The following is a 25,628-nucleotide window of genomic DNA, read 5'->3' as shown; positions in this document are numbered from 1 at the left end:
TTAAATAATTCGCCATAGATTTCACTGAAATCATGTATCCTTGTTCTTACACGATTTCTCTATACAACTATTGATCCATTAATTAATTACCATTAGATTGACTGATACATAAGTGCTTCCTTGTCCTCTGTAACAAGTAACAACAATGATGAGATTTTGTTTGTGCTTATTAGGCTACAACTACATGCATGTATGCATGGCTTTAAGTGAAATATACACCCAAATATGGTTTGTAAGTGATGAGCACTGCTCCTAGGTGAAGCTTAGGCAACTTAGAGTTCAACTTATGAAGGGGAACTTAGCAACAATACGTGTCTTCTTTTGATGCATTTGAGCAATCTCAAATCTGAGCAACAAAGTTCGGTGTTCCTTAGGGTAGCTCATATTTTGAGTTTGTATTGATTCATTGTCTGACGTCTATCTCTGCTGCAATCTCCCTCTCTTTCCTTGTCTTTGTTCTATAATGCAAGACATTTGATTGGACCAAATATTTGGATATCAATTTGATTGGATGTGGATCAGCTCTAAGCTGATCTTGTCAGGTAGTCTGTTCTTATTGGATCAAATCAAGGTGAAATGTTGTATGATCCATTTAGTTTATCTAATAATGCGTTCAAAAATAGGCTGATCTCCTAACCATTGTATGTGCAATAACATGAAAGAATGCAACTAAGCAAAGCTCTAGAGATGGTTCTGGAGAAGTAGGAAAAAAGTGAGACTACTATTGAGTTGATTGCTTGTCAAGATTTTTTTATTTCGTAGAAAAAAGGAACAAGATGGAAAATGAGATTAACATTTATATCGTGGATATTCGACATGAAAACATGTCTAGGTATGTAGAGAGTTCTAATTATTTTTGGGAAAATCCTTGAATAGTTGAATGTGAGAACATGAACACCATTCATTCGTGAAGCCCTTACTCCATATCGCGGATAACTGAGTTTTGATGATTTAGATCTTTCAAGATCATTGAAATTATTGACTATATATTTTCTGAAAAGTCCTACTACGTGATACTGGTATAAGACCCCAAATTAGTCCAACATTGAAAGTGGACTAACACTTAGATTGACTTATAAGAGGCTAATGGGTAGGCTTAAGCATTTTAGGTCAATGGTATAGGCTTAATTAGGCATTCTGGGTTAGTTATTCAATCAAATCGGGTCATGACAATTGGTATGAGAGCCGAGTTAGTATTGAAACATGTGAGAGGCTCGAGTCTCGTGAACAAGATCAGAGGGTAAGTCACGATGTGGAATTACTATTGGGCTATGCCTCACATGCACAATGTTAGGTTCAATTCTGCACTATACTAGGTCTTGACAAGGACATCAAGGGAGATTGTAACACTCCAATTTAGTCTCACAAGACTGGACTAACACTTAGATCTTGACGAGGATGACAAGGCTAACACTCCAATTTAGTCTCACAAGACTGGACTAACACTTAAATTGACTTATACTAGTGCCAGCTTGAGCTTAAGCATTCCAGATTAGTAGTTCAGATTCAACAGGTTAACATGTGAGTTATCCAATTAGACCAGGTCATGACAATGGATGCCACCTTTAGCATAAATCTTTTGTGCAAAGTCATCGAGATGAAGTCATTGTTGATATCCAGTTGAAAAATTGGTCCTATTTTAATGGCTGGTGCAATGATCAACTTAAAGTAGGAGAAAGTTTCAAGTAGAGAGACATTCATGTTTGTGCAAATTTTAACAGTTTCACTTTCAGGCTTTCTTCATGTCAGAATGAATATGTTCCATAATAAACACCCGTCTATCAAAAAGCCTGCATTTTTGTAGTTCTCAACTGGCTTCCAGTTTTAATCAAGTCAAGGTTACCCATTTATGTTTCATAGCATTTATCTGTCCATTGTCAATCAACGCACTGTAGGAGCATAGAAATAGAACTAGAGGCAAAAATTATGACAATTGTAGGTAGCCAAATGTTTGCTGGAAGCAAGAAAATCGAGGATGGAGATCGAGTAGAAGTGCGTGTTTTCTAAAAAAGAATTGTTTTGAACAATTAGAGGCTTGTACATCCTAATGCAACAGGGAGTTGGCATGGCTGCCACCATCACCAATTCAATGGTAGCCTTCATCCACTGATCAATCATGCTGACCAATGACCTAATGGAAGAGTCGTCTGGTGGCCATTTACATGGCAGTGATCCGACAACTGATGTAGCAGGATCTTTTTATTGTGGAACACATTCCTGACTGGTTGGGCTTCGAGCAAGATAGACCTCAAGTGATACCAACTACCAAGTACTGCACATAAGATGGATCCATACAAAATACACATTGAGCATATATGCAGAGTCAAATAGGTGGATGATAGATAAAAAGGGGAATCTAGTGCCCTTGCAGGGTCTAGGGAGTATAAATATACATTAAGGAGGTTTTTTCCATACTGGCCTCTTGATACCATAGTCACAGAAGTGCTACTTTACCACAGATAATCAGTAGTGGGCTTATTGAGCTGTTGATTGGTTATTAGGTGATTGTGCAGCACAATAAAGTGGATATGAAATCATCCAAAGGAGAAGAAGACACCTAAAGGAAGTTATTTTTACAATGGTGTCACATTTCACTGTATAATCTCACACTAAGTTGCAGACCCATTAAGGGCCCATACACAGAAAACCCACTAAATGGGCCTTAAAGAAGGTTTCTAATTCTCATTGAGGGCTAATTGGTCTTAAAAAATGATTACAGACTGATCTATTCATGGACCATTTTTTGTTTGAAACTGGTCCAAAAATGAGTTGAGCAGGAGGGAAGAAGAATAAGAATAAAGAAAGAAGAGGTGAAATGGACCTTGGCTTCGTCCTTCATTCAGAAGGTATATTTCCTTCCAACTCTGCCTCATTTTTCCCAGGATTTTGGTTGTCTTCTTTTCTTTTTCTTAACTAACCAGTATATCATCAGCTACCGTACCAGTCTTACAAGGGACCAGTACAGGTACTGACTGGTCTTGAAATTTTAAACCTTGGGTTTTACTGATTCTCCACATGATTATGTTGTGCTGCTCTTTGTCCATCAATTGATTTTGAACATTTTTAGGTACTGTTATAGTGTTATTCTTGCACATAAAGACTCGACATGCGTCATAATAGAGGTGAAGCTAGATCGATGTTAGGGGAAAAAAGGGTCAAAGAATTCTAAATGATAGTAAAACTGATCTCTTTTTTTTCTTTTTGGTTTTGCACATCATGTCATCCTTCCGGTGGTTGAAATTGCATCCACGACTTGTAGATGCCTATGCATCCTGCCTGCTTGCACCTGCAGGGACCAAGGGGTGGCATGGCTGCAGTTTATATTTCATGCTTGGATGAGACCTGCAACATAACCAGCAAGCAGCCATGTTATAGAGAGAGACATGTGCTTGGCTCATGTGATAACAATACCAATTCTTGATTTCCTGAATTTTATATTTAGTTGGTCACAGGTTTAAGGTTGACATATTGAAATCTTAGATTATGAAATATAGATTTTGTACTATGTTTGGAGAGCATATATTGACATCATTTGTTTGCACAAATAAGTGACTAGTGCTTGAATTATGTATATTTACCATACAAATGTGCCATCTGATCAATTAGATTGTTCAGCCTACAATAATTTGTTGCTGTAATTGTCTTCCATGCATATTCATTCTTTAATATGTGCTGGAGATATTTGGGTTCTTTCCAACTGTGATTACCTTATTATTGCTTCAAGTTTTACACAGCATTCAGACTATTATCATGTTATTTACAAGAAGAATCACTAACATCCATTGCAATAAATAGTCGAATGACAATAGGCAAAATGATTGAGCTTCTTGGTGGAAAAGCTGGAGTATCTTGTGGTCGATTTCATTATGGTAGTGCTTTTGGGGAACCAAGTGGCAATGCTGATAAGGTTGAAGACATAAGGTATGCTACATTTTAAACTATCAATAGGTTTCTGGCTGTGGTATCTGCTTATACTTATGCAACAAATCCAGTTATACACTTGTAAAGCATGGATTTAGCTACAGTGGAAAGGATTTTATCTATTCAGGTACGCAAGTGAGCTCAATCTCTTTACAAGAAAATATATACAACAACAATTGAAGGTCTTGCATATGCTTTATGAGAAATTGGCATATATAAAATTCTAATGAACACCACTCTAGAAGAAAACAAATCAAATCTGAACGTAAGCCACAAATTTTATTCTGTACATGAATTTATTTTATAATTCTAGAACTGCTTTTTCTTATCAAATGATTGTGCAATATTTTGTACCTTTTTTCTCTCATATGATGCATAGATATTATTGAATTGGATATCTAACTTAATTAATGAACACAACTCTAGAAGAAAACAATATCTGAAAGTAAACCACAAATTTTATTCTGCACATGAATTTATTTTATAATTCTAGAACTGCTTTTTTATCAAATGATTTTGCAATTTTCTGTACTTTATACACTTGTATATGTTAATCATCAGAATATCTTTAAAGATCAGTTTTTTGGTCATTATCTACTTGTATGATAAACTAAAAGATGGTTACTAACTTACATCTCATGACAATAATCAGGACCAAGACCTTCACATTTTTTAACAACTTACGTTGTTGTGCATGTAAGATTTGACATGATTGTTTGATCTCACAGGCATTACAGGTTATCCTCTGCAAGCATATATATTCATGGGGCCAATCTACTATCAGAAGTTGAAACACATGGTAAGAGGATCAATATATTCTAGTAATCTCGTGTCTAGGGCATGAAAACTGCTTTAACAAAATTAAATTCTAAGAACATGAATTTTGTTGGTTTATAATGTTTATTGCTTTTATGCCATCTTGTCAATTATTTATAACAAAATGGTATGCCCAAAATTTAAGTATTTATTATGCTTCTTGTTAATCTAAGGTTTAAAGAATCATCTTTTGAATCAGTCTGATGATTTTCTAGTAGAAGAAATTTTGATTATAAACATAAACTAAACACCTAAGGATGTACCATGAAGTGGTCTTAAGCTAAGAAGCACAGGCATGGCCACGGCGACGCATCATTTTTAAAAACATTAGGATATGGACATGGCGAGGACATGTGTATTTTTTAATATATATATATATATATAATATTTGATTAATATGAATTTTATAATATTTATAATTTTATTTTAGTATTGGTAGTTTTTTAATAAGTTCGTAGCACATATCCACATAAGTTACTTTACTTTTGTTATACATGACTTATTACTAATAAGAGGCAGTCTCAGTGGGCATTGCCCCGTGGGTTATGCGACTACCAAACTACCTAATTTTTCTTTAATTTCTAAATTTATATCTTTGTAAACATACATACCTTTAGAAACTTCAGAAATTCTATGTAGGCAATTTATTCTGTTTTAAGAAAATGTATTTTGGTGATCTTTTTGGTATTTCAGGTGCTTGATAAGATGCATGCTCGAGCTTCAGGGCCCCGTGTGATGCTAACTAGACAACCCACTGAAGGAAGAAGTCGTGATGGAGGTTGAGTAAAGATTAACACTGAATTTTAACCTTAAGAATTTTTGTTTGTGTTGGTTTCATGGTTCGGGCTCAATATATATATTTTTATAAATTCACTTGTTTCTATATGCAGGATTACGTTTAGGAGAAATGGAACGTGATTGTTTGATAGCATATGGTGCTAGCATGTTGATTTTTGAACGTCTAATGTTATCTAGTGACCCTTACCAAGTTCAGGTACTTACAGAAGCTATTCGTATGTTTTCTTGTGGCTATTATCTTAATCATACTAAACATGGATCTTAGTGGCCTAAACATGTGCAGCTCACATTTGTATTCTATTGTATTACTGTTTGAGGAATGTTCGTTGAGATGAAACAAGCACCTGGTTTTTGACTGGTCAATGAATTTAATGCTGAAAATCCACAGAAAATGATCTGCCCAAGGTGTAATTTAGTTTTATGTGATTTTATCCCTTTCAATCAACTAGGACAGCAACCAAATGGAGAAGGGGGATTAATCTGTGTTTTGTTTTTTTTTTTTTTTGCTAATCAGGTTTAGTCAATGTTTAACTGACACTATTAATGATTCACATGTGTGATCCTGGCTGAAGCCACCATGCAACCTCTTTTTAGTGATGATAGCAGACACTAGCTATCTGGCGTTTTACATGCAATTTCATACCTATTTTCATAATGGCCTTCCAGGTATGCAGGAAGTGTGGTCTCTTGGGGTATTATAACTACAAGCTGAAGACAGCCTTTTGTTCCATGTGCAAAAATGGAGAGAATATATCCACAATGAAACTTCCATATGCTTGCAAGCTGCTATTTCAGGTAACGAGGGATTATATTCTTCTTGTGCCGTGTGCAATCATTTGGCTGCTTTCTACGTCTATCAATATTTTAGGTGAATTATGTTTCTGTTCCTCTCTTTCCTTGCCATCAGGAGTTGCAGTCGATGAATGTCGTGCCACGTTTGAAATTAGTCGAAGCATGATTGCTTGATGGATGGATGGATTTAGAAGGCAGATAAAAACATCAGGCATGTAGCAAGAAAGAGGAGAAAGCATGCCCCAAGCAGGGACCTTAAAATCGAATGCGAGGTCCACTCAAAATCGAAAGAGGATAGGATTTTACTGCTTTTCCAGGAGGATATCAAAATGGATTTTACTCATCTTAAATGTTTTTACATGTCATTGTAATTAATTAGACTGCCTACGATAGCTTTTTCCCAAATAGAGAACTGCACTTGGATAAAGCATGAGACTATTGTGTGGTGTTTCTCAAAGTGAGAAAATACTAGTATAACCTGATAGGCGATGGTGTAACCTCGACTACCTGATAGACTATAAGCTGATATGCAGACACCAAGAAAAGGCACTCTGGTGTAACCTCGACAATCATCCTAAACAGCACTAAGCACAACACCATATCTAAACTTTGCCCCGGCCAACTTTATTGCTCAGTTGGTATTGGTTTTAATAGAGAGGTAGGGTTCTTGTCGCAGAAAGACTTGATGGCGGCAGGGAATAAGGGGTTGAAGGTGGGGCGGCATTGGCGAAGATGGGGTGAAGCAGCCATCTTCGATCTTGTCGATGACCTTGCAGCACTCGGGTCCGAGCTGGGTGTGGAAGTTTAAGTAGGAGGTCAACAGCTCCCGGTTGCAGTGCCGGATGCGGAGCTCCAAGTACCAGCACTGGGCTATCTTTGCCTGGGTCGATGCCCAGGCAATATTGTAGGTATATTATTGTAGGCATAAAGATTCATAAGAGGGTTTTCATCGAGTCTATCGATATTGTAGGCATAATATTATTTGTATTTTGTATGACGATAGAGAATATGATATTATTTGCTTTGATGCAGATGTGTTCTACTTCTCAGTGGTAGTAAGCATTCACGTAGCGACAGTGGTGCCGGACTTCTCCCTGCTCTCCCGTGAGCACATTGATGCTCCCCATCTTCACAATGGAGCTCCTGTAATGGCGGAAGAACAGCTCTTGATCACGCGCATACGCCCACACCAAGCTCGCCACACCATCGTCTTCGTACCCGGCGATGAGCTCGTCGTCGCTCAGCAGCAGCGCGTTCCCCCGCACCAGGTTGTGGAAATACCGGTTGTCGAATCGCCTCGGGGTCTTCAGGTCGAGAGGGACGAGCGTGTCGTCTCCTCCTGATGGTGGGCACGCCGACCGCAAGCTGCTGAAGAACTCAGAGTACCTGTGGTAGAGATCGTGTTCTTCGAATGGCTCTATCGGATCTTGGCCGTACAGCCTGCCTTTGAAGCTTACACACCTCGATCTTCCAATCGTGTGACTGCCTACAGGAATCAGAGTTCGATCCACTAGTTGAGCTCAGAAGATAGGCAAGCGCAAGATGCACGGAACGGCTACCTGAGAGGCTGACCAAGTCTACTATGTCCAGGCCCTGATCATGGAAGTTGGAGATGAGCATGTCGAGTGTGAAGTTGGGCGCAGGTATTCTTTTGTTGGCTTCGCTCAGGCTTGCTGTGAGAGAATCCTTCCTCCCCGAATACACCTCCCAAGTCGGACCACCTCGCTACAGAATTCAATGGATGAACAGTTCAATCTCAGCAGTCTCTGCAATCCTAATTTGTGACCGAAGAGCTTACCAAATGGACTGCATCTCTGGCAACAATGGCGAGGATATCAGCGCACGACACTGTTAGCGGGCAGGCCTCCTCCAACACGGCCTTTATCGAGTCTATCACCTCGAATCCTCGGAGGGAATTCAGGTTCGGCACAGCATTCTTCTCGCTGACTATGCCATCGGCATCGTCCAGTAGCACCGATGCATCGCATCCCTGCAACACCAACAGAGCTTTCAGTCGCTGCAGCAGCAGGAAGAGACTACGGATTGGATGCATGGGGAGTGAGACCAGAACGAAGCAGTCGTGGAAGTGAAGGCGGAGCAGCGACGCGGCCAATCTCGGATCTCGATACACCACCGCTTCCACGTTCTGCCTTATGATGTGCTCCGCAAGGGGGCAGGTCTCCTTGTAGTAGTGTGGGGAGAGTCCGCCGTCTGCTTCCACACCAACCAAAACCAGCAGCAGGCCGAGGACGAACGACTTCGCCATTTTCTGATGGGCTTCTCTTTCCTGGAGACAGGGCTTATTATCTCCTTCATTGATATATCTGCAAGCAGGTCACCATTCTCGTCTTCTGAGGATGATGATGATGATGGCATGGCAAGCGTTCGAAGGTGCTTTCCACAACCACCCACAGCAAGTTAGACAACAGAGGATACACCTACCCGACCAACTTCCCATTGTCGAGAGCAGAACACAAGTTTAGTAGCGCTCAAAGTCTCATTCGACCTCATGGGAGAAAGAGACAACGGAACAGAGGCTTTGCACACTATCTCAAGTTTTCATCCATCTAACCAATCATGATCTGCAAATGCTTGCTGACAATACCAAGAAACCAGGAAATAAATCGGGATGTGTAGATTAGACATTATAGATTATAAATAAAACAAAACAATAGCTTAAAGAGAGAGAGAGAGAGGGGGTTCAAGCAGGAAAAGAAACTTGGTACGAGAACAGTATTTTCCTTGGAAGCTTACTATTCATATCTTTTGAATTATTATGACAATACTGATCATTCCTTCTTAATTTAACTTGAAAGCATACGGAAGAGTGTATTGAGAAGGTAAAGCAAATAAGGTAGTTTGCAATGTAAGTAAAGAGCTTAAAGTAAATGCAAACTGAATTTTATAGTGGTTCGGTCGTCGTGACCTATATCCACTCCGTTGATTTCCCTTCCGTTGAGGCCACCGGCATCCACTAACGATCTTCCTTCGATGGGCAAAGATCAACTACCCTTACAACTCGATTCTCATTTTAACAGGTTTAGGAGAGAACCTTTACAACCCCACTTAATCCTTCTAAAACAGAATTCTAAACACTTAGGCTAGAGGAGGAGAACTCCCAATATTACAACAGAATTTTACCTTATTTGTGTACTCTATGTATGTTAACTAAGGATAAGAGGGGTATTTATAGGCCTCAAGTTGATTTAAACTTGGAGCCTAAAAATGTATCATCCTAGGTTTCCTAGGTCTTAGCGGTACCACCGCCCAGTCTGGCAGTACCACCGCCTAGGAGATTGTGTTTGGATGGTACTATCGCCTAGACTGGCGGTACCACCGCCTGATAATCTCAGAGACTGAGTCTGGATAGTACCATCACCTGACAATCTCAGAGACCGAGTTTGGATGGTACCACCACCTGACATAGTCTCGAAGACTGTGCCATGACGGTTCCACATATTGGGTCACTGTTTGGGCATTTTACTTGGCCCAACATAGTCCATACATGGGCCCAACTGACCCCTAATTAGGTTGACCCAATTCCAATCCCAATTATGTACTAACTACAAATTCTAAGGCATACACTAAGCAAATCCGGTCCAATTAGTCTTGGTTTCTTCCGACAAGCTTCCAGCGATCTTCCGTCGAACTTCTGATGATCTCTTAGCAATGTTCCAACTGACTCCCGACAAGCTCCTGGACTTCACGACGATCTTCTTGGCGAGTTCCGATAAGCTTCTTCGGCAAGCTCCTAGACTTCTCGGTCAATTCCGACAGAACTTTCGACGAACTGTCATAGACAAACTTCTAAACAGGATGTTTGATGTAATGCTTATGTATGTCAGTGTCTTTTGGTATGTTCATGCTTTACACAGCATGTAGAGGGATGGCCGAAGGCTTAGTAGTCCCATTTTAGTTAGGTTTGGTGGCCGCTTTAGGCTTGTAAATAAAGGTTGTGTTATGTGGACACTTGTGAGAGATTTTTGGTCTATAGTTGACCATTTTGACCCTTTGTTGTGCAACTGTTCAGAGCTTGTAAAATCTGTTTGTAATTTGCATTGTCTATGAAGTTTTTTAGGAAATATTTGCTTGTGGATCCCAGTGAGGCGTTTTCTCTAACTCGTTTTCTCTTTTGTAGGTCCTAAGGGACCATGGGAGGCTTCGGGGAGGCTGACCTTTGCGGACGGACACACAAGGGTGCCGCACGACTTAGGCAAAACCAACTAAGTCTGTGATAGATGATATCAGAGCGGGACAAGCACTCATAGAAACACTTGACATGCAAATGTGGGGGACCTAGCGGGGCTGCGTTGAGGGCAGTCAGCACACGCGTGACCATTTGGGGGAAAAACGGGCATTGAGATGTAGGGGAAAGGAGTTACTCAGAGGAGCGGGCATCTGTGAGTGGCATTCAGAGGAATGGCCAACCCTTCGCGCAAGAGGCACTATGAGGACAAACAAGTTGGGAAGAATGCGGAGCACACAAAGGTTGGGATGGCTGAGTTTGAGCTACGACTCAACGTTGACAACTATAATTGATGGTGCTCAAGGCAAGTGAGGCGCTTGGTAAAGGATGAGACCATGCAAGGTGGAATGAGTTGCTGAGCGACCGAAAGAGTTGTACAAAGCTCACAGAGGTAAGGGGAATTGCTAACTCGAAGAATTCGATACTCATGTATAGGCTTGTATACGAATGATGGAATGTTCACGGCCATCCCAAGGCGACCGAAACTCGGCGCCATGAAGCATTAAAACTTTCTCTTTGGCATGTGAAGGATACGTTCGTAGGAGGCTGAAGTATGCAGCGAGTTTAGCATGTTGCTAGGACTTGAGTGGTGCAGTGGGGGCTGTATTGACGTGGAGTCTCAATCTAACAAGTGTGTTTGTAGGAGGTAGAACAATGCGAAGTTTGTTCAGCAAATCGAAGTAGTTCGAAGGGGATGGTGGTCTCTGAAACGAAGAGAGATATTGCTCTAACGGGATAGATATTCAAGAGGGATAAGTCCCGGCTCTCCAAGAGGGAGAATCATGTGCAATATACCGCACATGTTGAGGAGGAGTATCTCAATAAACAACAACCCCACGAAGCTTATTGGACCGAGCAAGTGGCAAGGAGTCGTCGCATGATCTCGCTTGAGAAAATGCATTGGTGGATGCATTACGAGATCAAGTGGGGGAGCAACCCAAAGCAACACAAATGAAGACACACTTGGAGTCGATATGGAGATCAAACTCAAGGGAGGGCTGACCCGTGGAATGGTGGGCGCGAGGGCCACCATCAACTCAATGCAAAAACGAGGAGCAGAGCAACTTGGGTGTAACTTGGTGAAGTACCCAAGCTGCATGAAGGGAGCCAGCATAGAAGATGGAATATAGAGCGGAGGCACAGTGCTTTCCTTGGACAGAGGTCAAGGACATGAACTCTTGCAGAGGCAAGAGCAAGATCATGTTGTTCTATGGGTCCTTCATTCTGATGGAGTGGACTCATCTTGCATGGTGCCAAAGATGAAGGGAGCTTCTGGGCATATGCACCTTATCTCGGTGAAGCATTTGATTGAAGAACTAAGGCGACTCAACTTGCGAAGGCGAAGTTGTTAGGATCAAGAGCACTAAGAGGGGGGGTGAATTAGTGTAGTGGAAAACCTTCTACGATTAAAAAAATATTCGTTCGATAAAAGTGATTTCAGTAAGAAGCCAATTCGTAAATCACTTTAACTTTTGATTAAGCGAGATGCAGCAAAGATATAAATGCAGTTTGCAGTTATGGTTCAAATCATGTAGTAGGCGCAAACTGAAATATGATATTCGTACGAAAAAACTGATTTACGTCTAAATGCTGATTCGTAAATCAATTGATTAAGCGAGATGCAGTTAAAGCAAGGATATAAAGGCAGTTTGAAGTTATGATAGAAATCAAAACGTAAGCGCAAACTGAAATATGATGATCGTACGATAAAACTGATTTACGTCTAAACGCCGATTTGAAAAGTGCAAAGTTTGAAACCCAATCGTATATGCGCAGAAAGCAGTAAGCTTTTAAGGAGGTTTGCAGTAAAGATAATATGCTCAAAGTAAATGTAAACCGAGATTTAGAGTGGTTCGGTCAATCTTGACCTACTCCACTTTTGGCTTCCTCCACCGACGAGGTCACCGACGTCAACTAGAGGCCTACCTTCAATAGGCGAAGGCCAACCACCCTTTTACAGTTTCACTCCTTTTGATGGGTTTAGGAGACAACACTTTTGAGCTCTAAAAATCACAAAGTAAAATCAGAATTTCGGTGGTTTTTGGGTGCCCTTTCAGTGCTGAAAGGGTGGGGTATTTATAGGCCCCAACCCAATTTGAATTTGGAGCTCAAAACTATCAATTCCCGGAATTCTGGGATCTAGCGGTTGCACCACCTGACTAAGGCGGTTGCATCGCCTGGCAGAGCTCTAAGACTGAGCCTCTGGGCGGTGCCACCTCTGTCAGGGGCGGTTGCACCTCCTGCCAAAGCTCGAAGACTGAGCTCAAGCGGTGCCACCGCTTGACTGAGGCGGTTGCTCCGCTCAGCCAGAGCTCGGAGACCGAGCCCAGGCGGTGCCACCTCCTGTCAGGAGCAGTCCCACCTCCTGCCAGAGCTCGAATACTGAGCTCAGGCGGTGCCACCGCCTGACTGAGGCGGTTCAACCGCCTAGCAGAAATCAGGGTCCGAATGGGTTGATCCATTCGACCCAATTTGGATTTTTTAGGGGCCCAATTTCCCCAAGATTAAGTTAATGGGATCACCTCCCATTTCCAACTTAATCATTATTCTAACTACGATATTTTCTAAGACATTTACTGCAACTTGCTCCGGTGCGTCAATCGCTTCTTCCGGCGAGCTTCCGACGAACTTCCGTCGATCATCTGATGAACCCTCGGTGATGCTCCTGCGGACTTCCGGCAAACTCCTGGACTTGCGACAATCCACTTGGTGAGTTCCGACGAGCTTCTTTGGCAAGCTCATGGACTTCTCGGATTTGTTCCCGCAGAACCTCCGACGACTGTCCGAACTTCCGTCGAACTCTCGAACTCCCAACGTGATCATTGTCTTGACTCCGATGCAACTCCTGCTACATATCTTATTTTCATCGTAGTTAATCCTGCACACTTATCTCAACATATAGATTAGATAACAAATGACAATTGACTTCATCATCAAAATCCGAGATTCAACAATCTCCCCCTTTTTTGATGATGACAATCAATTGATAATGGAGTTAACCTTAACTCCCCCTGTCTATATGCTATACTTGAGATAAGTCATACTTGAATTCAAAACCTTTGGATTCAAGAGATATATTGATAAGTTAAAATCATTTAAACTTATCAATACTCCCATAATGATTCCCATCATGATGTATCTCTCTGAAGATGATGTCAAGGCTTGACATTCATTTTCAAATTTTATATTACAAGTTTGAATGATGGTAATAGTAGCAATTCATCATATTGTGAGATATCAACATGTAAAACTGTGAAGTAAGATTTTGATATCATTACATGATACAAACAAGGCATAATGCAAATTATAGCAATCATAGCATCAATTCATATATCTCTTGGTGATGCAAGCATGGCATTAATACTCATATATTTCTCCCCCTTTATCATCAACAAAAAGTGTGGTAATTGTGATACCAGGAGAACAATATAAGCGAATTTTGAGCATAAGTGTGATGCCTTTACTAGGTTCATGTCATTTTCAATAGTGAGTCAATTATGCAACCATGACATGGAGATATCAATTCTGTTTTTACTCCGCATCTCCACCATCTATTTGTGAGTTTACTTTAAATGAAGTTAAAATTGATGAGAGATTAAATCTTGCTTCATTTTCACAAGGATCAAGATATGTATTAGAAACGAATCCTTGTTAGTAAAAACACTATCATTCATATAATCAGGAATCATTTTATTAAATTCATTTCTTTAAAGAATATTCTTCACATAGGTGTATGAGAGATGTATTTCATATGTCAACAATGATGAGAATTAAACTCGTTATGACGTATGCTTTATTAAGTCCGGAAGAGGATAATGTATCGAGAAACTCCGATTTTTAAGAGAATCCGAAAACGAAATTAAGACTTTCATGAGACTATGCTATTGATTTTCAAATATGATCATGAAGACAAAACATGCTTATCATCATGGAAATTTTTATATTCATACACATAATTTCCAACATATAATTGTGTAAAATCATCATAGCAATTAAGTGAAATTGTTCAATTAATCAATAAAGTTCGAAAAATAATTTCAACAAGTTTATGTATTCGGACACATCAACATTCCTAATTCTCTTTTTATGAAATCAAATTTTTCTTCACTTAGTGGTTTTGTAAAAATATCAGCTAGTTGATGTTTAGTGTTATGGCAATAATAATATCATGACAATGTCATGACTCATCAACTGCATTGGTATATCATTTTCTCAAATCATATTTATCATGGAAACCAAGGCACAAGGTTTTCAAAGTAGTTATAAAAACATTTAGTTTTAATGTAAAATCTGACAATGAATAACGAGATTAAACAATAAGAGATGTTTGTAACTCTGCATATGCTCACAAATAAATACATCAGGTAACCATATCAAGGATCAAGGCAAAGGGCATCATGGTGAGTAACATAAAGAGTTTACAATAACAATAGGTGATCGTGTTCACATACAAGCTCATTCAGGAGGTGGAAAATTAAAGTGCCTAAATAAAGAGTCAAATTGTCGATGAATTTGCCATAGCTCAAATAGGATTTGATCTTGTTGATGTTCAAGCCATTCTTGTCTTTGTTCAAATCGGTAAATCAGAATCTCAATATCTTCGACAGATGATGCAGTAGCTTGCTTAAATGAATGTGTTTCCTCAAAGGGACAGATCGGAGGAAATTGAGTACCCCTAAAGACTGGTGTTTCTGGTTCCGGTTCAGGTTGGGGGGGATCGATTCTTCTAGGCATTCTAACCCAGTTACTATTTCTATAAACACATCTTAATCGGTGAAGTAGATTTTTATTTATTATGCTAAACCTATCTACTTTTATTACTTCTTCTTCCGGTGGTATTGGAATATCGTATGCTTTCAGTATTCTAGTGATTATACCACCATATGGAAGCATCATGTCTTTCTTAGATAGTTCTAACATGTTTTGCTGGATAAGATAACCAAGACAGATGTCATGTCCTTTCATGATCAAATACATAGTTCCTAATTCTATTTGGCTTACTTCATCATGATGGTATTGTTTAGGGAGAATGATGCTAGTTAGGATATGATGAAGTACCTTAGTGTTTAGTGGTAGTAGATGTTCACAACTTTTAGGAACAAATGTTGAGTTGGGATTGGCGAAAATTGTTCCTAAGGCTTCAACATATGTTGTCCCAACAGTTTCATCATCCCATGATCCTCTAAAATAAAGTCCTCCATTTTTTAGGGGAATGCCTATCATGTCGCAAATGAATTTATCCATAATGGAGATGTGTTGTCCTAAGAGATAGGTAGACATTCGTTATTCTTCATCTACTTGTATATTGTTGTAGAACGTGATCTTGGTCTTGACTCTGGCGTAACACCTGCTGCATGTCTTACTGCCATTGTAGTTAATCCTGCACACTTAAAACATACTTCGATCTAGACAATTAATACTAAGCATTAATCAAGTTGTCTGGCATATCATTGGTCCCTCAACGCTTCGTCCGATTCTTCGGTGCATCGTCCTCTCTTGCGGCCTATTGCCCAATCGGCCAGTTGACTCCGTAACTCCGATATCCTTGGCACAATATCTATTCTTTTTTGCCCGATGCCCGAATCCACGGCCCGAAGCCTTTTGTCGATATGTTGACCGTTCCTCCGGCCCAATGTCCAATCTTCTAACATGTTTTTCTCCGGCATAACATGATTTTTCCTACTTTAATTATCTCATCCTAATCGAAGCATCCTGCGTCACTCAAAATGCAGATTAAAACATAAACACATATCGATTGGTTTTATCATTAAAATATGAGATTCAACAATCTCTCCCTTTTTGATGATGACAACTAATCGACGATGGAGTTAACCTTAACTCCTGGAGTTTAAACAAACTCTCCCTATCAATATGCTGTATTGATAGAAACTCTTGGATTCAAAAATCCAAGCAACATGTCATGATCAAATCATGCATGACATCAACATACTTCTCCCCCTTTGTTATCAACAAAAAGGAGAAGTTCAACTATTCATGTGTTTGGAATATCTAAGTTCAATACATTGTATGAAAAACATAATATCCATTTTTATCATCATGCAAGCTAGCAAAAATTTAGAGTTTTGCAAGTTTGTAAATTTCGCTAGATGTGTAAGCTTAGCATTTTTGCTTCTTGAGATGGGTAAGATAACACTTCTATGTAGTGTTCAAGATAGCAAGTTCTACATCATGCAAGCTAGCAAATTAGAGATGTTCAAGAAAGCAACTCTTGCTTCTTGAAATATGCAAGTTGCAAGCTAGCAAATTTTTGCTTCCTTTGTAATGTTTGAACTAGCAATTTTGCTTCCGTTGTAAAGTGCAAGTTAGCATGTTTTGCATCTTGAGATAGTCAAGATAGCACTTTTGGTATGCAAATTTATAGTATGCAAGCTATCAAATTTTACACATAAAAAATTTAGCAAAATTTTACATTTTTTGAGATGTGCAAGATGGACTATTTTGCCTCTTTTTAAAATGTGTAACTTGACAAACATTACTTCTCTTGAGATTTACAAGATAGCACTTCTTGGTGATGTTCAAGATAACAATTTCTTTTCTTTTGAGAAGTATAATTTTTGCTTTCTTCTTGAATTGTGTGAGCTAGTAAATTTGCTTTCTAGTATGTTTTGCTCCCCCTTTGTCATTGTCAAAAAGAAGGGAAGATCCTTTACATCAATTTTTAAATTATGACAAAGGTAAATATCATAGATGAAAATTCAAGTCATGAATTTCAAAACACTTATTTAATCATGAATATTTCATCATTGCATGCATTATTATCATAAGTTAAAGTATTGCATGCATAACACCAAATCATCATGTATATAAAATTACATGCATGATTCTAAATCATCATTCTAGAGTATTATTTCATAAAATGATAATTATTGATTTTCATATTATTTCAAAAATCATAGTGTTGCATGTATTTTTACCTAAGAGAAAAATTATAGTGTTACATGTATCATTCCAAAACATTTCAAGCCATACAAGCCATAAATACAAAGAGATCATGTCATGAAGGATAAGATCAATTAAATACCAAAAGACATGATTCATATAGTAAATCTCTTCTTTAAATAAAATACCAAGAAAAAAACGTAGGAGTTCAAAGAAGAGATCTTGAAAAAAAAAATCTCAAATAATTCCAAGATATCAAGATATGATTTTGATAAAACTCATTCAAATTTAAATCATCAAAACAAAATTATTTTCAAGAGATTCATAAAAAAGACATAAATAGATTCATTAATCTTTCCTTTTAGAAAAATGATAAGAAGAAACATAGGAGTTCAAAAACAAGATCTTGATTCATAGAGAAGCCAATCGGCCAGTTGACTCTGCAACTCCGATATCCTTGGCACAATACCCGCTCTTCTTGGCCCGATGTCCGAGTCCACGGCCCGAAGCCTTCTGTCGATACGTCGACCGATCCACCGACCCGATGTCCAATCTTCTAACATGTTCCTTCGGCACAACATGATTTTCCTGCTTTAATTGTCTCATCCTGATCGAAGCATCCTGCGTCACTCAAAATGCAGATTAAATCATAAATATATATCAAGTAGTTTCATTATCAAAATACGATATTCAACATATTTTTCTCTTGATCTTAACTTGTGATTTTTTTTTTATATGAATCACCATCTTGATTTCTTGATATTTGATACATGAGGGCGGTGAGCACTTATTCTGACTGCAGTGTGATCTGATTTGAATGTTTTTGACTTAAGAAGAATTTTCATTTAGAGCAATCAACTTTACTTACGTAATTACGTGAGAATTTTCATTGTAAGATAAGAAATTTTGCATGATCAAGATAGATCTTGTGACGTGCATACTCTAAATGTCGTGCACATGTTTCTGACAGATTGTTCAAGTTGGTAAGCCTTGCAAGTTCATGACAAATTTAGTAAGTTAATGATATAGTTGGATTCGAAAGTCACGAACGGATGACATCAATGGGTTCGAAAATCTAGAGAATATGTGAAGTGAGAATCATGGGTTTCTAATTCTGAGGGATCAAATAGGATTGTATCTATAACGCATTTGTAATTTTAATTTTCTAATCCTCTTCTGTTATTTAGGTTAGAGAGCATCGCGAGTTCTTTTTGGATATCGGGGCATGAATATCGAGAATCCAAAGAGCAGGATATTATTTCTTGCTCCTAGCTTATGATGTTTTATGTCTTTACAAGAAAGGATGATCTTTAGGTACCCATTTGCTTTTGGGTGCCTCAAAAATAGATCTACATTTTTTATCATGTTGCATAGAATTTATCATGGTTCCTTTAGGAACCCAAATTAATATGTTCGGACTAATTTTCTTGAATGGACAATAATACATTTTGTGTCCAAGTTTGTAACAAAAGTTGCATTTGCTTTGGTGTCGAACATGTAAGATGAGGCCTTTTATGAAGGTGGTTGGATTTTGGTGAGGACTTCTCACAAATCCGATTCCACTTCTTTTGGGAACGTGACCCTTGTTTGCAAGAATCATGTTCAAGGACTTGCTACCAACCTCGAATTTCTTCAAGGTGTCCTTAAGTAGCAAGTTTTCCTTTTAGAGAGTTTCTAGATCATGGCATTTTATGCATGAACCTAAACTATCATGATATTTAGTTTTTAACTTATCGAAATTACAAGTAAGACTATCATGCTCCTTTTTTAGCAATTTGTATTTTCTACTAATAATCTTGCATTCATCAAATAAGTCATGGAAGGCATTTAATAATTCATCAAATGATAAATCTGCATCTATTAAATTCGTTACCTCCTCTCCGATGGCCATTAAGGCGTAATGAGCAACTTGCTCGGTGTTGGACTCCTCTTCTTCGGACGCGCTCGAGTCATCCCACGTTGCTTTGATTGCCTTCTTCTTTGATGTTCTTTTTTTGACTTGGGGACAATCACTTTTGTAGTGTCCCGGCTTTTTGCACTCGTAACAAATAACTTGGTCCTTCTTGGGTTCAAGTTTATTTTTTGTGTCATTCTTAAACTTGTTTCTTTTAATGAATTTTTTAAAATTTCTTGTTAGAAATGTCAAGTCATTATCACAGTCCTCATCACTTGAGTTTTCTCTCAAGTGGTCTTGTGAAGTTCTAAGTGCCATATCCTTCCTGTTCTTTGGAAGGATGTCTTCTTGCTCTTCATGAGCTTTGCAAGTCATCTCGTAGGTCATTAATGACCCGATTAGTTCTTCAAGAGGGAAGTTATTTAGATCTTTCGCCTCTTGAATAACAGTGACTTTAGGATCCCAATTCTTAGGAAGGCATCTTAGAATCTTATTTACGAGATCAAAATCCGAAAAACTTTTTTCGAGTCCTTTTAGACCGTTGATGACATCCGTGAAACGGGTAAACATGTCGCCAATAGTCTCACTCGGTTTCATCCGGAAAAGTTCGAAAGAATGTAACAAAAGATTGATTTTTGACTCTTTCACTCTACTTGTGCCTTCGTGAGTCATTTCGAGTGTGTGCCAAATATCAAATTTGGTTTCACAAACCGAAACACGGTTGAACTAGTTTTTATCAAGTGCACAAAATAAGGCATTCATAGCCTTTGCATTAAGAACGAAAGCCTTCTTCTCCAATTCATTTCAATCGATCATTGGAAGAGAAGACTTCGAAAATCCATTTTCGACAAGATTCCAAAGTTCAAAATCCATAGAAATAAGAAAGATCCTCATTCGGGTCTTCCAATAGGTGTAGTCCGTCCCATTGAACATTGGTGGACGTGTAATAGAATGGCCCTCTTGGTTTCCGATGTATGCCATCTCTCTTGGGTTTTAATCCGTTTGAGAGTTAACCCCGCTCTGATACCAATTAGTGCAGCGGAAAACCTTCTACGTTTAAAAAAAATGTTCGTTCGATAAAAGTGATTTCAGTAAGAAAGCCGATTCGTAAATCACTTTAACTTTTGATTAAGCGAGGTGCAGCAAAGATATAAATGCAGTTTGCAGTTATGGTTCAAATCAGATAATAGGCGCAAACTGAAATATGATATTCGTACGAAAAAACTGATTTACGTCTAAATGATGATTCGTAAATCAATTGATTAAGCGAGATGCAGTTAAAGCAAAGATATAAAGGCAGTTTGCAGTTATGATAGAAATCAAAACGTAAGTGCAAACTGAAATATGATGATCGTACGATAAAACTGATTTACGTCTAAATGCCGATTTGAAAAGTGCAAAGCTTGAAACCCAATCGTATATTCGCAGAAAGCAGTAAGCTTTTGAGGAGGTTTGCAGTAAAGATAATATGCTCAAAGTAAATGCAAATCGAGATTTAGAGTGGTTCGGTCAATCTTGACCTACTCCACTTTTGGCTTCCTCCACCGACGAGGTCACCGACGTCAACTAGAGGTCTTCCTTCAATAGGCGAAGGCCAACCACCCTTTTACAGTTTCACTCCTTTTGACGGGCTTAGGAGACAACCCTTACATAATTTCCTTTCCTCTCTTAACAGATTAGAACTTGGAAGAAAAGAGGAAGAAGAACTTTCAACTCATACAACACTTTTGAGCTCTAAAAATCACAAAGTAAAATCAGAATTTCGGTGGTTTTTGGGTGCCCTTTCAGTGCTAAAAGGGTGGGGTATTTATAGGCCCCAACCCAGTTTGAATTTGGAGCTCAAAACCGTCAATTCCCGGAATTCCGGGATCTGACAATTGCACCGCCTGGCAGAGCTTGAAGATTGAGCCTTTGGGTGGTGCCACCTCTGTCAGGGGCGGTTGCACCTCCTGCCAGAGCTCGAAGACTGAGCTCAAGCGGTGCCACCGCCTGACTAAGGCGGTTGCACCGCTCAGCTAGAGCTCGGAGACCGAGCCCAGGCGGTGCCACCTCCTGTCAGGGGCGGTTGCACCTCCGGCTAGAGCTCGAAGACTGAGCTCAGGCGGTGCCACCGCTTGACTGAGGCGGTTCAATCACTTGGCAAAAATCAGGGTCCGAATGGGTTGATCCATTCGGCCCAATTTGGGTTTTTCAGGGGCCCAATTGCCCCAAGATTAAGTTAATGGGATCACCTCCCATTTCCAACTTAATCATTGTGCTAACTACGATATTTCCTAAGACATTTACTGTAACTTGCTCCGGTGCATCAATCGCTTCTTCCGGCGAGCTTCTGGCGAATTTCCATCGATCATCCGATGAACCCTCGGTGATGCTCCTACGGACTTCTGGCAAACTCCTGGACTTGCGACGATCCACTTGGTGAGTTCCAACGAGCTTCTTTGCAAGCTCATGGACTTCTCGGATTTGTTCCCGTAGAACCTCCGACGACTGTCCGAACTTCCGTCGAACTCTTGAACTCCCAACGTGATCATTGTCTTGACTCCGGCGCAACTCCTGGTGCATATCTTATTTTCATCGTAGTTAATCTTGCACACTTATCTCAACATATAGATTAGATAACAAATGACAATTGACTTCATCATCAAAATCCGAGATTCAACAGAAGTTAGGTTCAGAAGGCCTTAGCACGATGCAAGAGGACGTGGAGGTGGGTACTCTTGAAGAATATGTCATAGTGTTGCCAATCAAGTTGCTAGGCAGGAAGCGGTGCGCAGCAAAGATTGTGCTGGTAGGGGTAGAGGCCCACAGGATCCAGATAATTGTGCACCATTTTCAGCGAAGTCAGTGAAATTCGGGAGCTACTAAGCGACGGACTGTCTTAGAGCGGTGCTTCATCTAGGTGTGACCCAAGAGTGGGTGGATGAAGGTCGATTGCCAAATGAGCGAACAAAATCGAATGTGGAAGAGACCCTACGATGTATTGGTAGAGGCCACACATGGAGGGATCACAATTCGAGTTCATCCCATAAGGATCATAATGCAATAGAGATATCACCAAGAGGTGATATAGTGTAGCGGATCGTGGTGGAACAGTTCGTGGCAATGAGATACACACGACATATTCCCATGAGGGACCAAATCATACGGAGGTATGATTGGGAGCTATTGGAAGCTCCACTTCAGTGAACAACATGATGACAAGAAGGGCTATGAATTCAAGGAGTGAAGGCCATGGTACCGTAGGGGCGGGTCTTCCGTGTGTGCATCGAATTTTACATCGAATGAAAGCCTTGGTCATCAGCATATGGGGGCTATGTTCTACCAAGGTAAAAGTTTGAATGCAAGTACCAGTGAGTCCCATGGGAGGGACTTGATCATGCAGAGGTATGATCGAAGCAGCTGTAGAGTTGGACTACTCCAGAGCCCATATTCACTTAAGGGAGCCCGGCAAGTCAGAGGATAAGGTCGAGTAAGCGAACGTTGCTACCAAGGAAGCTAAGGGGAATAGAATCGGTGCAAACCTAGAGGCTATGTATGGGAGTTGTAGTCTGTCTTTCCATTGACCAAAGGGAGCTGCATGGAGAACACAGAGGTGTTGAAGTAGAGGGTTGAAAGGGGCGAGGAAGCGACGACGAGTCCAAAGGGACTTAGCTACCCAAAATCAAACATCAATTAGAATGGAGGTGGACTCGAAGGAGTGCCATAGAGACATATCTACTGATCGTGAAGAAAAGGAATGCAGATGCGAGGCAACGGATAGTAGGGTCATGGGCATGGCAGCGCCATGGTACCGCAGAGGCGGGACTTCCGTGAAAGTCATTGATCCCTCGCTCTCATGGAGGGAGAGCACTTGGTTGTGAAAGGGGTCGAGGAGGTGGAGCATGTAGAGGCACAAACTCCAAGTACCGAGACAAGGCTGAAGGGTAGAGGCCAAGGAACTTTGTAAGACCGGTGTTAACGAGCTTCTCATCAAGATAGCCAAAAGTGAAGGACTTCGGGTCATGCAAGAGTGCACGACCAAGGAACGAAGTAGGTAGTACGCGGTGCTGTACCTTTGCTACTTAGTGGAGTAGGCGGTCGGGTTGATGGAGAAGACGGTACAATCCCAGAGGTGACCAAATCTATTAGATAATTACTCCAAGTTATGGTGAAAACTTCCTGCATTCCAGAAGTTCGATGGCATTGAGAAGGTGAATTACAGTAACTAACTCAATGCAAGGAGTACAAACACTTCAAGTGCTTCAGAAGTGTGAGCAAAGAGCAGGCAAATGCCAGTAACCAGCTCGATGCATGGAGTACAACCTCGAGGAGGCAAACGAAGTCAAGTAACCTTTGCCTTCTCAACTCTTAAGAGAATGGGCGAAACCGAGTGCCCCAATTCTCTTATCTATCCAGCAAAGGAGCTATGCACAAGTTCAAAGACCATTGAAAGATAATAGAAGCCAATAGTTATCAAATCCTCACCAATGGTGATCAGTGCTACTGAGAGTAGATTGTCTGCTTCATTTCCCAACGAAATGCCAATCGAAAGCAGAAGCGATGCAAATCTACTTGGAAGTGACAACTAAGTGAAAGAAGAGTCAATGGGCAAATTTTATGAAGGAAGGACCCAAAACTTCAAAATATTGTGAGGCGATGCTCGTTAAAACTCTAACAAGCATCCACCCAGTTCAAGCAGCATGTGGTATTTGAGAGACTGACATATAGTGAGGATGGTCTTTTCCTTCATCTGGAGGATTCGTAGGAACCAATAGTGATCAACACAACTCAGCAAACCCCACACTAGAGTTAGAGTCATTGGCGAGTTGAAGCAGCATGACGAATCAAAGTTTTGACTACTCAAAAATAGCAGCGGAGAGCAGTTGGGAGCCAAGAGGCGCATTGCAGCTGGAGCAGAAGATTGAAAACTCAGTAAAGGCAAGGAGTTGCAGTGTCGGCAAAGGCTTCGATGAGGACATCGAAGGAATAAGTGGGGGAGAATGTCACGGACAAACTTCTAAACAGGATGTTTGATGTAATGCTTATGTATGTCCGTGTCTTTTGGTATGTTCATGCTTTGCACAGCATGTAGAGGGATGGCCGAAGGCTTAATAGTCCCATTTTAGTTGGGTTTGGTGGCCGCTTTAGGCTTGTAAATAAAGGTTGTGTTATGTGGACACTTGTGAGAGATTTTTGGTCTGTAGTGGATCATTTTGACCCTTTGTTATGCAACTGTTTATAGCTTGTAAAATCTGTTTGTAATTTGCATTGTCTATAAAGTGTTTTAGGAAATATTTGCTTGTGGATCCCGAGTGAGGCGTTTTCTCTAACCCGTTTTCTCTTTTGTAGGTCCTAAGGGACCATGAGAGGCTTCGGGGAGGCTGACCTTTGCGAACGGACACACAAGGGTACCGCACGACTTAGGCAAAACTAGCTAAGTTTGTGACAGAACGTCCGAACTTTCGACGAACTCTCAAACTCCTAACGAAATCTCGTTCTTGACTCCGGGACTTCATTTTGCTTTATGCCTTGATCACTATCATAGTTAATCCTACACAAATAAAATCTACTTCGATCTAGACAATTATTACAAAGCTTGAATCATGTTATCTGGGATGTCATTGGTTCATCGATGCTTTGTTCGATTCTTCGGCGTATCATCCTCCCTTATGACCTATTGCCCAATCGGCTAGTTGACCTCCGTAACTCTGATATCCTTAGTGCAATTTCCACTCTTCTTGGCCCGATGCCCGAACTCATGGCCTGAAGACTTCTGCCGATACGTCGACCGATCCTTTGGCATGACGTTCAATCTTCTGACATGTTCTACTTTAGCTTAACATGATTCTTCCTATTTTTAATTATCTCTCCTTGATCGAACTATCCTGCATCACTCAAAACACAGATAAGATAAACACTATCAATTGGTTTTATTATCAAAATCCGAGATTGAATAATCTCTCCCTTTTTTATGATGATAACTAATTGATGACGGAGTGAACTTTAACTCTTAGAGTTTAAACAAACTCCCCCTATCAATATGGCATAATGGAGATGAACCTTGAATTCAAAATGAATTCAAGTCAAAGCAATATTTCATCATGAATATTTGCAACACATTATATGCATATCATCAATATAACTTCTCCTCCTTTGTCATCAACAAAAAGGAGAAGTGCAACTATATAAGCTTTTGATATATAATTTCAAATTATTGCATTTATGATCATGCAAGCTAGCAAGTTTTAGAGATGTGCACAGTTTAGCATGTTTGCTTTTCTT

At 40.0% G+C, this 25,628-nt stretch overlaps 2 protein-coding genes across 2 annotated transcripts in view; one reads left to right on the top strand and one right to left on the bottom strand.

Moving 5' to 3' along the window:
* LOC135636603 (DNA-directed RNA polymerase III subunit 2-like) overlaps nt 1-6,811 on the top strand; it is a 38,890-nt gene extending 32,079 nt beyond the window's left edge. The window contains exons 32-38 of the mRNA XM_065148453.1: nt 3,796-3,921; nt 3,993-4,048; nt 4,650-4,720; nt 5,431-5,515; nt 5,628-5,731; nt 6,202-6,330; nt 6,443-6,811. Coding sequence (XP_065004525.1) covers nt 3,796-3,921; nt 3,993-4,048; nt 4,650-4,720; nt 5,431-5,515; nt 5,628-5,731; nt 6,202-6,330; nt 6,443-6,493 — 622 coding nt within the window. The 3' untranslated portion in view covers nt 6,494-6,811. The remainder of the gene's footprint in view (nt 1-3,795; nt 3,922-3,992; nt 4,049-4,649; nt 4,721-5,430; nt 5,516-5,627; nt 5,732-6,201; nt 6,331-6,442) is intronic.
* Nucleotides 6,812-7,291: 480 nt separating this feature from the next.
* LOC135636604 (peroxidase 20-like) lies at nt 7,292-8,654 on the bottom strand. The gene is made up of 4 exons (XM_065148454.1): nt 8,393-8,654; nt 8,126-8,317; nt 7,887-8,052; nt 7,292-7,813 (listed from the first exon to the last, which is right to left on the bottom strand). Exons 1-4 carry the CDS (start codon nt 8,591-8,593, stop codon nt 7,374-7,376), a joined length of 999 nt encoding a protein of 332 aa, XP_065004526.1. The 5' UTR covers nt 8,594-8,654; the 3' UTR covers nt 7,292-7,373.
* Between the last annotated feature and the right edge of the window lie 16,974 nt (nt 8,655-25,628).

Source organism: Musa acuminata, chromosome BXJ3-4, assembly GCF_036884655.1.
Source record: "Musa acuminata AAA Group cultivar baxijiao chromosome BXJ3-4, Cavendish_Baxijiao_AAA, whole genome shotgun sequence".
NCBI classification, from domain to species: Eukaryota; Viridiplantae; Streptophyta; class Magnoliopsida; order Zingiberales; family Musaceae; genus Musa; species Musa acuminata.
This window is presented reverse-complemented; position numbering and strand designations above follow the sequence as displayed.